The following is a 16,570-nucleotide window of genomic DNA, read 5'->3' on the forward strand; positions in this document are numbered from 1 at the left end:
ACATGAGGAGTCAGGTAGGAGGAGGGAGGGGAGAGTACTGAAAGAGACCACTGGAAAAAGGGGGTATTTGGGGGTAAGGTAGAAACCCAGTGCAAGGGAAACTCCCAGGAATCTGCAAGGATGACACCAGCTAAGACTCCTAGGAATAGAGGATATGTAGCCTGAACTGATTATCTCCTGTGAGCAGGTAAGACTTCTAATGGAGGGATTGGGACACCAACCCAGCCACATAACTTTTGACCTACAGCCTGTCCTGCCTATGGGATGTGCTGGTATAAGAATGGTACAGAGATTGTAGGAGTGGCCAACCAATGATTGGTCCAGCCTGAGACCCATGTCATGAGTGTGCCTGGAGCACCAAGACACAGAGCCTGGATGGTCCAGAGACCTAGGATAGAACCAAACAGGACTGGCCAAAACAAACAAATAAATGAACAAACAATCAAGTTAATGTAATGATGCCTAGCAACATTCTGCTCTACTCATAGATTGGTACCTAGCCTAACTGTTATCAGAGAGGCTTCACCCAGCAACTGATAGAAACAAATGCAGAGACCCACAGCCAGGTGGAGCTTGGGGAATCCTACAGAAGAAGGAGAGAAAGGGTTGTAGGAGCCAGAGGTGTCAAGAAAACACACAGAATCAACTAACCTGGGCTCACAGGAGCTCAGAGACTGAACTGACAACCAGGGAGCCTGCATGGGACTGACCTAGGCTCTCTGCATATATGTGGCAGTTGTGTAGCTTGGTCTTCTTATGGGACTCCTAACAGTGGGAGTTGGTGCTGTCTCTGACCCTTTTGGTGACTTTTGGTAACCTACTTATTCCTCATATTGGGTCACCTTGCTCAGCCTTAATACAAGGGGAGGTGCTTAGTCTCACTGCAACCTGATAAACCATGTTTTGTTGATACTAATGGGAGACCTGCCCTTTTCTGAATAGCAATGGAGGAGAAGTAGATGGGGGGCAAGAGGGGAGGTAGAGGTAGAGGGGCTGGGAGAAGAGAAGTGAGGGAAAACTGAGATTGGGATGTAAGATAAAGAAAACTTCAAAACTTGCTATGAACCTCCAAAGATATCTGTTTCTGTTGGCCATCTACTGCTGGGCATGTGGCCTATATTAAAAGTGGTTTGTTTCCCCAGTGAAACTCCACTGGAGAAGATGAAATTTTCATCTGCAAGTAGTTATCAATTGGACATAGCTTCTGGGATAGGGATGGGGGCATGTTTATATTTCTCCTTTCAGTTCTAGAACCAAATCTGGTGCAGATCCATGCAGGCCCAATATGTTGCTTCAGTTTCTGTGAGTTAATATGTTCATTGGTCCTGTTGTGTTTAGAAGGCCTTATTTCCCTGTATCTTCCATTTGCTCTGGTTCTAACACTTTCTGCCTCCTTTTCCACAGGGTTCCCTGAGGCCTGAGGGATGGTATTTTATAGAGATATCCTATTTGGGGCTGAGTGTTCCAAGGTCTTTCACTCTCTATATACAGTCTGGCTGTGGGTCTCTATATTTGCTTCCATTTACTGCAGGTGGAAGCTCCTCTGATGATGGCTGAACAAGGTATTGATATATTAGTATAACAGAATGTAAGTAGGAGTTATTTTATTGCTGATATTCCTTTAGTAGAACAGTAGTATTTGGTTTTACCCTAGGAGGTCTCTAGACTATCTATTCTCAGGATCTTGGTTACCCAAGCAGCACTGGGTATGGGTTCCATCTTGTGAAGTGGGCCTTAGGTCAAGTCAGATATTGGTTAGTTATTCGCAGAAGCTTTGTGCCATTGCACTAACACATCTTGCAGGTAAAGCATAACTGTAAATCAAAGGGTTTGTAGCTCAGTTGGTGTTTATGTTTCTCCTATGGTAGTGTGCATAGTACCTTCCAATACCAAGAACAGTAGCCCATAGGGGTGAAGGTTCTAGGTAGGCACCAGGCGTGACTCCTCTATACTCAATAAGTTGTAGAGGTGTTGTCTCTGGCAATAGGGCCTTGCCATTAGTTTGTAGAGAGCACCCTACAGCCCGGGCAGCAGCCTGGGTTATTTGGGATTTTTACATACAAGTCTTTTACTTGCTTGGTTAGAGTTAACCTGATATGTTTTATATTATTTGAGGATATTGTGAAAGGTGGTGTTGTTTCCCTGTTTTCTCAGCCCATTTGTAATTTGTATATAGGAAGGTAATTAATTTTTGAGAGTTAATTTTGTATCCTGCTACTTTGTTGAAAGTATTTATCAGTGTAGTTTTTCAGTAGATTTTAGAGTCACTTATGTATACTTCCATATCATCTGTAAATGAAGATACTTCAATTTCTTCCTTTTCAATTTGTATTCCATTTATCTCCTTCAGTTATCTCACTGTTCTAGATAAGACATCATATACTACTTACTATATTGAATAGGGATGGAGAGAGTAGATAACCTTGTCTTGTTCCTGATTTTAGTGAAATAAGTGGCTCTCCATTTAAGATGTTGGCTATGGGCTTGCTGTAAACTGCCTTTATTATATTGAGGTATGTCCCTTGTATCCCTAATCTCTCCCAGGATTTTTAGTGAAGGAGTGAAGGATTTTGTCAAGGGCCTTTTCTGCAATTAATGAGATGATCACATGGTTTTTGTCTTTAAGTTGGCTTATACGGTGAATTACATTTATTGATTTACACATGTTGAACATCCCTGCATCTCTAGGGTAAAGCCTACTTGATCATAGTAGATAATCTTGTTGAGATTTTCTTGGATTCAGTTTGCAATTATGTTATTGAGAATTTTTGCATCTGTGTTCATAAGGGAAATTAGTCTATAATTCTCTTTGTTCTGTCTGTGTATTTTAGGTATCAGGGTAATTGTGACCTCATAAAAAGAATTGGGCAATGTTCCTTCTGTTTCTATTTTGTGGAATAATTTGAGGAGTATTGGCATTAGCTCTTCTTTGAGCATGGTACAAATTGGCCCTAGGCTTTTTGTTGTTGTTAGACTTTTAAGTACTGCTTCTATTTTTCTAGGGTTATAGTTCTGTTTATATTGCTAATCTGATCTTGATTTAACTTTGGTAGGCGGTATGCAAAGAGAAAACTACCCATTTCTTTTAGATTTTCCAGTTTGGTGAAGTGCAGGTTTTAAAGAATGTCTTTATGATTCTCTGGATTTAGTCAGTGTTTGTTATGTTTCCCTTTTTATTTCTAACTTTGTTAATGTGGATCTTCTCTCTCTGCCTTATAATTTGGCTAAGGGTTTGTCAATCTTACTGGTTTTCTCAAAGAACCAACTCTGTTTCATTATTTGTATTTTGTTGTTGTTGTTTCAGTTTTACTGATTTCAACTCTGAATTTGATTATTTCTTGCCATCTACTCCTTTTGGGTGTGATTTTTTTTCTTTTACATCTTCCAGGTGTGTTGTTAAGTTACCAGTATGAGATCATTCCAATTTTTTTATTATTAAAGTTTATTTTATATACCAACCACAGTTTTCCCTCCCTCCTCCACTTCCTTTCTAACCCCCCCATCTACTCCTCAGAAAGGGTAAGGCCTTCCAGACAAGTCAGCAAAGCATGACAATATATATTAAGTTGAGGCAGAACTAAGCTCCTCCCTGCTGCATCAAGGCTGAGCTAGGCATCCCACTGGAGGGAATTGCAGCTGGAGATTTCTCCAGTCCCAACAGGGCCTGCAGCCACTCAGACCCAAGTAAACACAGAGAGACTTATATTACTTATAAAATGTATGGTCATGGCAGGCTTCTTGCTATCTAGTTCTTGTAACTTAAATTAACCCATTTCTATTAATCTATAAGTTGCCACATGGTTTGTGGCTTACCAGTACTTTACATCTTACTTCTCATGGCTGCGGCAGCTGGCAGCATCTCCTGACTCAGCCTTCCACTTTCAGAATTCTCCTCTCTCCTTATCCTACCAACACTATACTTCCTGCCTGGCTATTAGCCAATCAGCATTTTATTTATCAATCAATCAAAGCAACACCTCACAGCATCCCCAGCAGGGAATAGATTCCAAAAGCTAGCTCATGCACCAGGGACAGATCCTGGTCCCACTGCTGGGGCCCCACAAACAGACCAAACTACACAACTGTCACCCACACGCAGAGGGCCTAGGTTGGTCCCATGCAGGCTTACTAGCTGTCGGTTCAGAGTCTGTGAGCTCCCACAAGCTTGGTTAGCTGTCTCTGTATATTTCCCTGTTATGGTCTTGACCCTCCTTGCTCATATAATCCCTCCTCCCTCTCTTCAACTGGATGTCAACTGGAAGCTTCAACTGGAGCTTGACTCATATTTCATTCAGTAGTGAATGTTCAGTTTCCATGAGTTTGTAAGCTTTCTAATGGCTTCTGATGTCCAGTTTTAATCAGTGGTGGTCATTTTTCTTGTATTTATCAAGTCTTGTTTTGTGTTAGAGTATGTGCTCAATTTTACAGAAAGTTCCATAACCTGTGAAGAAAGTGCTATATTCTATGTTTGGGTGAAATATTTTGTGTCTGCTAGGTCTATTTAGTAACAAAAGGAAAGAGTAAGTCACTGGGCCTGGCTTGAGCTTCTGAAACCTCAAAGCCCATTTTCAGTGACACTTCTACCAACAAGGCCATATATACTCCAACAAAGCCACACATTCTAATCCTTCCAAATAATGCCACTCTCTATGAGCATATGGGGGCCATTTCCATTCAAAAGGCCACATTCAGTCCAACTTCAAAACTCTCTATCCATAGTCTATAACAGTCTCCAGTGTTTAAAACTCCAAAAGCTCAGTCTCTTTGGAGACTCATGGTAATCTATTAACTAAAACCCCTTGTAAAAATCAAAATAAAAGAGCAGATCATATACTTCCAACATATATTCAGCACAGGATATACATTACCATTCCAAAAGGGAGAAAAGGGACCATAGTTAGGAAAACACTTAGCTAAAGCAAGATTGAAAGCCAGCTGGGTAAACTCCAAACTCTGAATCTCTATGTCTGAAGAGCTCTTCAGATCTTTTAACTCCTTCCAGCTTTGTTGACTGCAACATACTTTTCTTGGGCTGGTTCCATACCTAGTCTACAGCTCTCTCTGCAGGTATCCCAGAGCTCTGACATCTCCAATATCTTGGAAATCTCCAAGGAAATACAGGTTTCACTTTCACAGCTTCACACAGTGGCCTCTCTGGTCCTCCATTCAGGGACATCCCTGACACATGCCTGGCCTCAGCAGCTTTCCTTAGTTGATGAGCAAGATTCCACAATCTCACATCTTATATCCTTGACTCTAAAGCCAGTACCATGTGGCTGAAGCTGCCAAGTTCTGTTGCTTGCTGGGGCTGGAACATGGCTCTCTCAATTACATTCACCAGCTCTCTGTTTTCAATGACTTCCTTCACTGCCTAAGCTTGGCTGTCCTGGAACTTGCTCTGTAGACCAGCGCTGGCCTTAGACTTAGAGATCTGCCGGCCTCTGCCTTCCAGGGTGTGGATTAAAGGTGTGCACCACCACATCCAGCCCTAAGCTTTCCTTTCCTTTTCATAAATTGGAAGCTTAGCTGGGTGGGGTCTTGCTCTGAGGTCACCACTCCCTTTATTCTACTTAGCTTCAGGCTTTTCTTTAATCTGTTTATACTTCCTGGTGCCCCTTTTCTCCTCAAACTGTACATTTTAGATTTTTTTCTTGCTTAGCTTGCTCATTTTATTATAGATCTGCATAAGTATGGCCACTAATAACAAAGCAACAGTCAATACCAGGCTGTCTAGAAATCTCCTCTGCTAAAGATGTTAATACACAACTCTTCAAAATTTAGCCTTTAGCAGATTTTTTGGACAAGGACAGAAAGCAGCCACATTCTTTGCCAAAATATCACAAGAATAGTCTCAAGGCCACATACTAATATTCTTCTCCTCTGAAACCTCTTGAGCCAGGCCTCCCACAGTTCAAATGACCCTCAGCACCACTGTCTTTCATGCTCCTACGAGTATGGTATATTAAGCCCCACTTAAAGCATTCTACCACTCTTCTAATCCAAAGTCCACACTCCTTCAAACAAAAGCACAGTCAAGCCTATAACAGCAATACCCTATTCCTGGTACCAAATCCTGTCTTAGGATTCCTGTTGCTGTGAAAACACACCTTTACCATGGCAACTCTTATAAAGGAAAACAATCGGGGCTTGGCTTACAGTTCAGAGGTTTAGTTCATTTTCATCACGGCAGGAACTAAGACAGCATGCAGGCACACATGGTGCCAGAAAAGAAACTGGGAGATCCACATCTGGATTGGCAGGCAGCAGAAAGAGAAAGTGAGCCACTGTGCCTGGCTTGAGCTTCTGAAACCTCAAAGCCCACCCCCAGCGATAACACTTTCACCAACAAGGCCACATGTCCTAATCCTTTCAAATAATGCCACTCACTATGAGCTTATGCAAGTCATTTTCATCCAAACCATGCGCTGAGAATATTTTTCTGGTCTAGTCTATTTGGTGTTCTGTATACTTCTTGTACCTTGACATCCCCTTTATGTTGGTGAGGTTTGCCTCTGAGGTTCCTGTTTGAGTTCTTATTTTCATTTCCAGATTTCCCTCAGTTTGGGTTTTCTTTATTGATCAATTTTCACTTTCATGTCTTGAACTTTTACTCATTTCCTTCCACTGCTTGTTTGTGTTTTCATAGATTTAAGGGATTTATTTATTCATTTCCTCTTTAAGTACATCTACCATTCTTATAAAGGTTATTTTAAAGTCTTGTCTTATGCTTCAGCTATGTTCAGTTTCTCAAAGCCCACTGTAGTAGGGTTGCCGGGCTCTGATAGAGACATATTGTCCTGGCTGTTACTGTGTTTTTATGTTGCTGTCTAGGTATCTGGGTTTGGGATAATTGTAATTCTAGTTGCTAACATCTGGTCTTGTCTTTGTTGGTTAGATGTTTTGTTCCTTGCATTCTGTTGCCCTCTCTTGTTCTTAGGATATGGTGGCCCTGTGTTACCTGGTAAGGAATTTTTCTGGGATCCTGTCAGGTGTGGCCACTGGGGGTTCTGTGTAGAATGTGTTTCTAGGTATTGGGAGTTGATCCTTAGGAATTGGGATGGAGATAGATAGGGGGTACTGAGGGGGTCCCACAGGAGGAAGGAAAGCAGAGTGTTCTACCAGGATCTGCTGAGTCCTCTAGGAATGGTAGTGAACAAGGAGAGGACACAATGGGTAATCTGCTATAGAGCTGGGAGTGAAACTTGTTAATTGGATTTGGAGAGGAGGGAAGATCTTTTGTCACCTCTATCTGCTTCACCGGCCAGTGTGGCCTGCGTGTTCCCAAGGAATGCCTACTGGAGTTGAGGGTTGGGATAAAGGATGAGTCAGGGGAGATTGGAGAAGATCTGCATGGTCTGCTGGAGATGAGGCAGAGAGAAAGGGAAGGCACAGCAAATGGTCTACTACATTGGGACACTAAGGACCTATTTGGAGGAGAAGAGTAAGAGGTTAGGAGATGTAGTTAGCCTACCTACTTCTCTGTCCAGTTCTGGTATTTCTTTTTTTTTTTTTTTTTTTTTTTTTTTTTGGTTTTTCGAGACAGAGTTTCTCCGTGTAGCTTTGTGCCTTTCCTGGGACTCACTTGGTAGCCCAGGCTGGCCTCGAACTCACGGAGATCCGCCTGGCTCTGCCTCCCGAGTGCTGGGATTAAAGGTGTGCGCCACCACCACCCGGCCAGTTCTGGTATTTCTAAATGAAATACATTCTATTTCCAAATTGTTTCTTGTCCCACAAATCCTAAAGCATATCATCTTGAATACCAAGTTTCTAACTCCCGGTCTAAATTTAAAAATAAATGAATACGCCATTAATACTAAAAATGAATGACAGAACAACTCATAGCTAAATTATCAAATCAATTTTGAGTTTCTATACTCTAACTCATAATCAAAATAACTTGCCTAATTTATGCAAAAAATGAGCATAAAGTTGGATAAATAACAGATGCTATTGCTGTTAAAAAGTGCTCCATTAGTGTGACAGCCCACTTCACTAAATTCCTTTTTAATATAAATTTTTGGTATTATATTATATATTAAAATTCAAAACAGTATAACCATTGATCTCACTCAAAACTTGTGGTTCATAAAAAAAAGTGAATTATTTTCTTCTAGGGATTATTTTAGAATAATCTTAAGGATAACTTTTACTTAATGTGCTTAAAAATGCACAACAATTTGAAAAACACTAAAACTAACTGAGCTAGAGTTTTCCTGCCTGGCCCACAGTCAGGACAAATCTCTCTCACCTGCCAGTCCCACAGCTGCTCAGACCCAACCAAGTAAACACAGAGACTTATATTGGTTACAAACTGTATGGCCGTGGCAGGCTTCTTGCTAACTGTTCTTACAGCTTAAATTAATCCATTTCTATAAATCTATACCTTGCCACATTGCTCGTGGCTTACTGGCATCTTCACATGCTGTTTGTCATCATGGCGGCTGGCAGTATCTCTGACTCAGCCTTCCACTTCCCAGCTTTATTCTCTTCCTTGTCCCGCCTATACTTCCTGCCTGGCCACTGGCCAATCAGTGATTTATTTATTGACCAATCAGCAACACACTTGACATACAGACCATCCCACAGCAAATAACCATTACAATATATCATCTTAAGGCTAGATGTTGGGGGCACATGACTTTAATCCTAGCAGGCAGATCTGAATTTGAGGTTAGTCTGGTTTACACAGACCCTGTCTCAAAAATAAAACATGAGCTACAAAATTAATCTTACCAAATCTTTGCTGTACACACAACTATCTAAGGGGCTATCTCTTGCTCTTGAAATAGAAACTCCATCATTTTCTTCATAAGTCTTAAAATCTTAGCAGATGTCATCTGAATACACCGAGAATGTATTTTGTAAGTAACTAAGAAGCCACTTTACCTTATAACACTGAATACTGGTATTGTTCAAATATTCTATACCACCTTGAAACACACAAAGGAGAGCAATGCTGCTTGGTAGTATCCTTCAAGTGTCTGACTGAAGGTGGCTTGTAATTCATGGTTCATAAAATAGAATAGTGATCATAAAGTAATAATACTTAAGTGAAGTAAGCATTTATTTCAAAAATAATCCAACAGAAAATTATATGAATACCAGGAGCTTAGAAAGCATTGGCAAAGCAGCCTGCTTTGGAGTTAAAATATTTATGAAGTAGCTACAATTTTAGGTCTTTAGTCCATTTTTAGTACACTGGAACCATAAATATCTCAAAGTGTAAAGAAACTAACAAGTACACATTTTAAAGCAGAGTTTCAAAAGATGGCTAATATTTTATTACTCATATATTCCAAACCATCATGAAAATTTCATTATTTCTATTCCAAAATTGTATTAATTAAGAAATACAATTCATGTAACACTCTAATAAAGACAATAACTTCACAGATAAAAATTAATGTAAATATGATCTAAAGTAAGCCAGCCCTTTTACTGTTTGTTCACAGTATACACATAAGTTGCATTGGAGTCGTTTCTTCATCTCTAAGAAAACATTTGAGTCTGGAGGTTCCTGAACATAATACAGCTGCTTGGATGATGAATATTTGAACGGCTACTTAGTTGTTTCTTTTTTTTTTCAGTTATACATAAAAACAAACAATTAGATAAAATGTGTTGACAGCAGCCAGATTTCACACATCATTTCCTTCATGAACCTTGAATAATGACAACAGTCCTCTGCGTATGTTGAGAAGTTCCTCTTCATGCTGTGACCAAGGAGAAAAGAACTATTTGCATAAAAATACAATCAGTGTTCATTCCACCCAGTCCCTTAGGTCTACATGGATGTATCTAGAGGATTCTCCCATCACTAGCAATATTCATAGTAGTGGAGAAAAGACTTGCAATCTTTCAAAGCTTCACAACACAAAAACTAAAGAGTTAAAAAAAATTCTAGATGGGCAGTGGTGACATATGCCTTTAATCCTAGTTCTTGGGAAGCAGAGGCAGGAGGATTTCCTTGAGTTCAAGGCCAGCCTGATCTACAGAGCTAGTTCCAGGATAGCTGGGCCATTACACAGAGAAATCCTGCTTGAAACAAACAAGCAAACAAACAAACAAACAGACCAACAAAAAAAAACTATAGAAAAAAATTTTCAATGAGGACCAACTTGGCAGCTTGTTTGCAAGGCTGACTACAGTTTCACAATCTCTGCACCACTTAGTACTGCACGCCATTAAAGTCTCAAGATATTTTAATACTTTATATAGATAAAGGTCACTACTATTATGTACTTAAAACTTTGAGAAAACCTTTAAACATGTCCATGTAAAGCAGTGACACCAGTCTCTCTGGGGTACACTTCATCCTAAAATGTGGCTACTTGATTTTTAGAAAGCCAACTAAGTTTATGCAAGTCAATGAAGTGCCATTGCTTAACAGAAGTGCAGGTTAACAGTTCTTCCACTCAGTAGTCCGGGTTGCTTGGTTTTGGTTAAAGTATACAATGTTTATAAACAGCACAAAGAAGTCATTTCTTCACCTAGTTTTCACATTTGCAAATCATTATCTTTTCCCTCATCCACTCCTCATCTACTCTAACAAGGTTCCCATAATTTAAAGAACTAAGTCACCAGGTTGAACGTGGTTTCTCCAAACTCCCACAAAAAGACAAAAAAAGTAAACAAGTGTGGTGGTTCATGGCTATAATCTGAGCATAAAATTGGAGGCTGAGGTCAGAGGATCACACATAAAGGCCAGCCTGGACTCAAAAGCAAGAGCCTGTTTTATAAAGCGGACAGGAAATGGCACAGAAGCTGGTAATTACACAGAAGAAAATACTGAGCTCACTTACCATTTCCTTAAGCAGCTTGTCTTTCAGCGTTTTCATATTTGCTTTCATCAAACGCATCTGTAAGCATATTTCCCTCATGAAATTTATCCAATTTTCACAACAAAAAGACAAACTAGACTAACCAACATTAAGGTTACAGATAAGTATATAAATTTATACCTCAGACGTAAAAATACTGTCTTCATAAACTGAGTTATAGACAGGAAAATTTTTATCCAGTGAAGTTTTCAAAACACGAAGCCTAATAAATAAAATGATAATTAACTTTTTACATATCAGTCCACATTCCATTGCTATAGTTATGCCATATATATGTATATGTATATATATGTATATGTATATATGTATATGTATATATATATGCTGCATATACTATGTTTCATCTTTAAGCTTACTGATTCTATCCATTAAGAAAAGCGTACTAACCTCTCCTGCTCACTTCGGTGATATGCCCTCATCTTCTGAACTAATTTTTCCCCGACGTCCTATTAGGGTACAATAAAACTCTTGTACTTTAACATGATTAAAACCTGGAAGTAGAATTAATGTATTTCTACTACTCTAAATTTAAGTAAAAACTGATTAAAGGCTAAGAATACTGTATTTAGCACACACTTTTTCAGATTACAAGTATTAGAAGTAAAATCTCTCAGATATCGCCCACATTATCAAAGGTCATCATTATAAACTTGTTGACAATTTCTGAATTCAAATGCAGCTGCTATAAGATAGGGCTATGCTTTAAATAACACCCTGCAAGAGTCGCTCAAAGTGGAAAGCACAAAATTTTAAAGAGCTATACATACACTTCAAACATTTTGAAAAATGTTTAATTTTTAGAAACACAAACCACAAACTCCTTCTCCAAGTCTCGTAAAGTCTGTGAGTCTTTTTCAACTTTCTTCAGCTCATCTAGGAGAGTGACTTGGAATTTGTCGAGATTTTCACCCCTATTAAAAAGAGACAAAATGAGATTGTTTTAGAACCATAGGGCCCACAGCTCATAAGCGCACAGATGCATGGCCCACCAGATAGAATTGTGATACAGACCTGCGTCCCCGAGCTTGATAGGTCATTGTCATTAGATGTTGTTGAGTCAATTTTAATGTCTTTGTAGTAAAATCATCCATGATTTTATGCTGGGTCTGAAAAATATTTTTAACTTAAAATGTTTTTATAAAAATAACAAGCTAGCCGGGCGGTGGTGGCGCACGCCTTTAATCCCAGCACTCGGGAGGCAGAGCCAGGCGGATCTCTGTGAGTTCGAGGCCAGCCTGGGCTACCAAGTGAGTTCCAGGAAAGGCGCAAAGCTACACAGAGAAACCCTGTCTCGAAAAACCAAAAAAAAAAAAAAAAAAAAAAAACAAGCTAACAAGATTGTATTATGAAAAAGTCGTTCCATAACATAAACAACTAAGAAAAACTTAGAAAACTAAAAATGTAATTATTTAAAGTTGACTTTTTTATAAAAGAGCAGTGGCTACTTGTTTTGGTCAGGATTTGAATAGAGTTCAATTTTCTATTGTTTTTAGGAATATTACATAGGTAGAGTATTTATAAAAATTGCTACTAATTATAGTTTTCTTCAAGAACATAACTTAATAGAATATACTATTTTTTACAAAACATATTTTCACCTACCAGAGACACATAACAGAATCTATAAAATTAGAGATTCTCTTGACCTTGGGAAAAATGAAGATTTTAAGAAATTTCAGATCTTATCTTTGGATAAAAAGAAAAGGCAGCCGGGCGGTGGTGGCGCACACCTTTAATCCCAGCACTCGGGAAGCAGAGCCAGGCGGATCTCTGTGAGTTTGAGACCAGCCTGGTCCACAGAGCGAGATCCAGGACAGGCACCAAAACTACACAGAGAAACCCTGTCTCGGGGAAAAAAAAAAAAAAAAAAAAAAAAAAAAAAAAAAAAAAGACAGGTGCAGGGACATGTACCTGTGAAGCCAACTCTGAGGAGGCAGAAACAGGCTATCCGGGGCTTGCTGGCCAGCCGGTACAATATAGCTGAATGGACAAACTGTATCTTCATGAAGCGATCATTTCTCAAAAAGAAGATGGAGAACAACCGAGGACACCTAATGTAGCCCTCTGGCCTCCACAAGCACGTATGTGTGCATGCATACCTCACACACACAAAAAACAAAATGTCAAAATGCAAAGAAAAATTGAACAGAAGAATTAGGAATATATATAGTAGAGAGATTTTAGAAGTGATGAGAGGTGTCTTTTATCTGACAATCATTCCAATTTATCATGTATGCAAAGTCAGATTCATAAATGAGTGTTTTGCTAGCCAAGGATCAGACAAGCCATCCATCATCTACCAGAAACTTGAGGTGTATTACCATGGTATTGTGTGTAATTTGAGGTAACTCACGTCAGTTTTCCTCTTATAGTCTGAGCTGATGTTATCATAAAACATTCCAGCACCTGGTAACTCCTGCTGCCAGTCCTCAGGAATAGAAAAATCTGGTGTTGATAATGAAGCTGTAATTTCAGATATTAAAAATGAAAACAATGAGCTAATATTAAAATATGCATTACTACAAATTTATCCTTGTCTTTCGACTGAAAACAAAATTCTGTGTTTAAAAAAAGGTTTTTTTTTTTAATTAAAAATGAAATTCTTACTTGTTACAGAACCCTTTGATAGGGCTATTGAGGCACAAACAACAACTAAGGTGCAGTATTTGTTACTTTTAAGTCTGATCCATTAACAAGGAAGAAGCACCTGAAGAGTATTTAGTGATACATTACCAATTTAAGTAACTTAGATTTCAGTAAAATGTAAATGTTAAGACATGGTAGAATGATGGGGGAAATCTCTGAGTATTTGAGACCCACACTACAACTTTTTTTTTTTTTTTTGGTTTTTCGAGACAGGGTTTCTCTGTGTAGCTTTGCACCTTTCCTGGAACTCGCTTTGGAGACCAGGCTGGCCTCGAACTCACAGAGATCCGCCTGGCTCTGCCTCCTGAGTGCTGGGATTAAAGGCGTGCGCCACCACCGCCCAGCCTACAACTTTTATATAAAGTGAAATTTGTGATAATAGTCCATATCTACCTTGGACTCACCCAAAGTTGTTTTTTACAAAGAGAGTTGTTTTGTTGAAGTCAAACTATAGGAAGCTGACCTGAAGTAACTGCAGTCTGACAGGGCTTGATCTTCTTACTTTTGTAGGTGTGAAAATCCAGATCTTCCCTTTGACACAGTCTTTTAGAAAGCAACTGTTCTCTGTCTTCTGCCTCTTCCACTTCTGCGTCATTGGAATTACTTAGATCATCTTCTTCTAGGTACATCCGCCGTTTGCAACTACGTTGACTGGGACCTTAAGAAACCGTTAAAAATAGTGTTATAGTTCTGATTCAATATATCTACTACTTTATTTCTTTAATTAAAAAGCTTTTAAACAACTATTTTAAAGTACATATACTTTATTTCTGACAACAAATAATGATATGACTTAAAATGTAGACTTCATTTAGGTATAAGTTCAAAGTAATTAGTAATTACTTTAAAAGGCAAGGCTGTGACTAGAAAGATGGCTTAATAGTTGAAAGCACTGGCTGCTCTTACAAGGACCCAGGCTCAGTTCCCAGCACCCAGACAGTTGCTCATAACTATCTTTAACTCCAGCTCCAGCATACTTGACACCTCTGGCCTATATAGACATTGCATGCACATGAAGCATATATACTCATGCAGGCAACACAAAAAAAACTTTTAAAGTAAGTCTTTTAAAAGCAAGATTATGTCTACAAACCTGATACATGAGTATTGTCACTGCACATGTCAAACCATATTTTCTCTCTTCTTTCACTAGACAATGACAATGGAGATGCTGCATGACTTTCCTAAAATGAATATTAGAAATTAGAAGAAAAGTAGTATAAACACTTATATTCATCTTTAACTATTCTTTATCAAACTCCCAAGCCAACAGATTTCAAATGCTGCCAAATTCCTTTTCATAGCATTGTCTATCTAGCCTTTCTTTTCATCTTTAAGACTGCTGCAAATAAATCTTGATATTAGATTAACATCAATTTTATGCTATTAGTTTTTACCTGACATTTTTTGGACATTTCTCATTGTCAATTTCTCTGTGTTATTAGTGTCTTTATTTATCTGAGTTAAGAAATAGGGAGCTACAGAAAATTTTTTCTTGTAAAGTGACATTTTCACCTTTAAACTTGTGTTTTACTATTTGAATACAGCTTTTTGGAATTTTTGGAATTTGAATTTTACTTAGGTTACTACTCTTTAATATGTGTGTTTTCTAGCCACTTAAAGGTAGCTCAAATCTTAGTCCCACCCCAAGATATAATACTTTATTTTCATCTTCTATATGATTCAAGTCGTTAAATATTTTTACTTATTAACCATTGGAGTTTTCTGCTTACAAGAAGTTCAGCTAATCAAATTTCTATATAACCATGAAGCCAGAAAATCTTATAAATACATAAACTAAGGGATTTAGCCTTTATATCTTCATTATTTTAAGACTTTCCTTTAAAATTCCCAACTTTTCATATGACTAAATCATTCTACATATTAAAAAGCAGATTCTTAAGTCACTGAGACAGAAAAATACTTGGTAATATGATTCCTACTGAAGATTAGCAATTTGAATTAGCATATTACCTCTCTCTTGCTTTGCATATGGTTTTCACGACTATCTGGAGATTCAGTTTCCATAAAATGTTTCTCTGAGCTATTACTGCTTACATCTGAATAGCTGTTATAATGTAGGGTTCTTTGATTATCTATCACTGAATTTGTATTTTTTCTATTCATAACATAATTATTCTTGGTCGGAGTGTTTCTGGGCTATGAATGAATAAGACATACAGAAACCCAAAGGAAGTTAGATAACTACTTAAAAGCAGAAAAAAGGTTGAAATAATAGGAAACAAACAATTTAAAATTTTAGAGAATTAACACAATGCTAAAACTCAGCATCTACTTAAACAGAACATTAATTAGCTCAATGACAAGTATCTAGCAAAGCCCATAAGTAAAGATGCCTGCTAGTATGGCTTCTATATTTCAGAAGTCACGTCATTTTAACAAGAAAAAGAACATGAAGGCGCAAGAACTGGTCATCAAATGCAAAAATTATAATACTTTATATAATTGTCTATATAGAAAGTCTATGACAATCTGGGAAATTATAGAATTCAACAAGATCACTCAAAATATAAAAATGTCATTAATTTTTTTTATACAAGAGCAAAAAACTATTACTTCTTGGCCTTTTTGTTAAAATACAAAAGCAAAAACCGCCAGGCAGTGGTGGCACACAACTTTAATCCCAGCACTCGAGAGGCAGAGGCAGGCGGATCTTTGTGAGTCTGAGGCCAGCCTGGTCTACACAGCAAGATCCAGGAAAGGTGCAAGGCTACACAGAGAAACCCTGTCTCGAAAAACCAAAAAGAAAAAAAAAAGCAAAAACCTGTGAAACTCCAGAAATGTAAAGTGTGGGGTTTTTGTGTGAAACACACAGAAAAGTGTAAAATTAAACAGTGTGGTATCAGCACAAAGATAGTGACTAATAGCCAGACTCACGTGATCAACAAGACTAAGCCTAAGTTAGTTAATGTAAACATTGTAAGTGGAAAACTCTCATCATTCATAGGAAATCCTAGAGAGACTAAAACCTAAAAGTTTAAATCAAAAATAACATTTTCACATTAAAGGAAAATATCTTAAGGGTAATACTTAAGGAAGAATTGGGTCTTACTATAGTCCAA

At 38.2% G+C, this 16,570-nt stretch overlaps 1 protein-coding gene across 5 annotated transcripts in view; it reads right to left on the minus strand.

Annotated features, from left to right (window-relative positions):
- Positions 1-9,046: 9,046 nt before the first annotated feature.
- Positions 9,047-16,570, minus strand: part of Sycp2 (synaptonemal complex protein 2) — a 59,861-nt gene continuing 52,337 nt past the window's right edge. For 3 of the 5 annotated variants that reach the window (XM_059262056.1, XM_059262053.1, XM_059262052.1), the window contains 10 exons: positions 15,462-15,647; positions 14,581-14,671; positions 13,951-14,145; positions 13,195-13,304; positions 11,853-11,947; positions 11,653-11,752; positions 11,229-11,287; positions 10,962-11,043; positions 10,803-10,859; positions 9,047-9,713 (listed from right to left, as the gene is read on the minus strand). In XM_059262056.1, the coding sequence (XP_059118039.1) occupies positions 9,639-9,713; positions 10,803-10,859; positions 10,962-11,043; positions 11,229-11,287; positions 11,653-11,752; positions 11,853-11,947; positions 13,195-13,304; positions 13,951-14,145; positions 14,581-14,671; positions 15,462-15,647 (1,050 nt within the window). In that variant the 3' untranslated portion in view covers positions 9,047-9,638. The remainder of the gene's footprint in view (positions 9,714-10,802; positions 10,860-10,961; positions 11,044-11,228; positions 11,288-11,652; positions 11,753-11,852; positions 11,948-13,194; positions 13,305-13,950; positions 14,146-14,580; positions 14,672-15,461; positions 15,648-16,570) is intronic. The other 2 variants (XM_059262055.1, XM_059262054.1) reach the window with 1 other exon arrangement.

The sequence above is a fragment of the Peromyscus eremicus genome, chromosome 4 (assembly GCF_949786415.1).
Source record: "Peromyscus eremicus chromosome 4, PerEre_H2_v1, whole genome shotgun sequence".
NCBI classification, from domain to species: Eukaryota; Metazoa; Chordata; class Mammalia; order Rodentia; family Cricetidae; genus Peromyscus; species Peromyscus eremicus.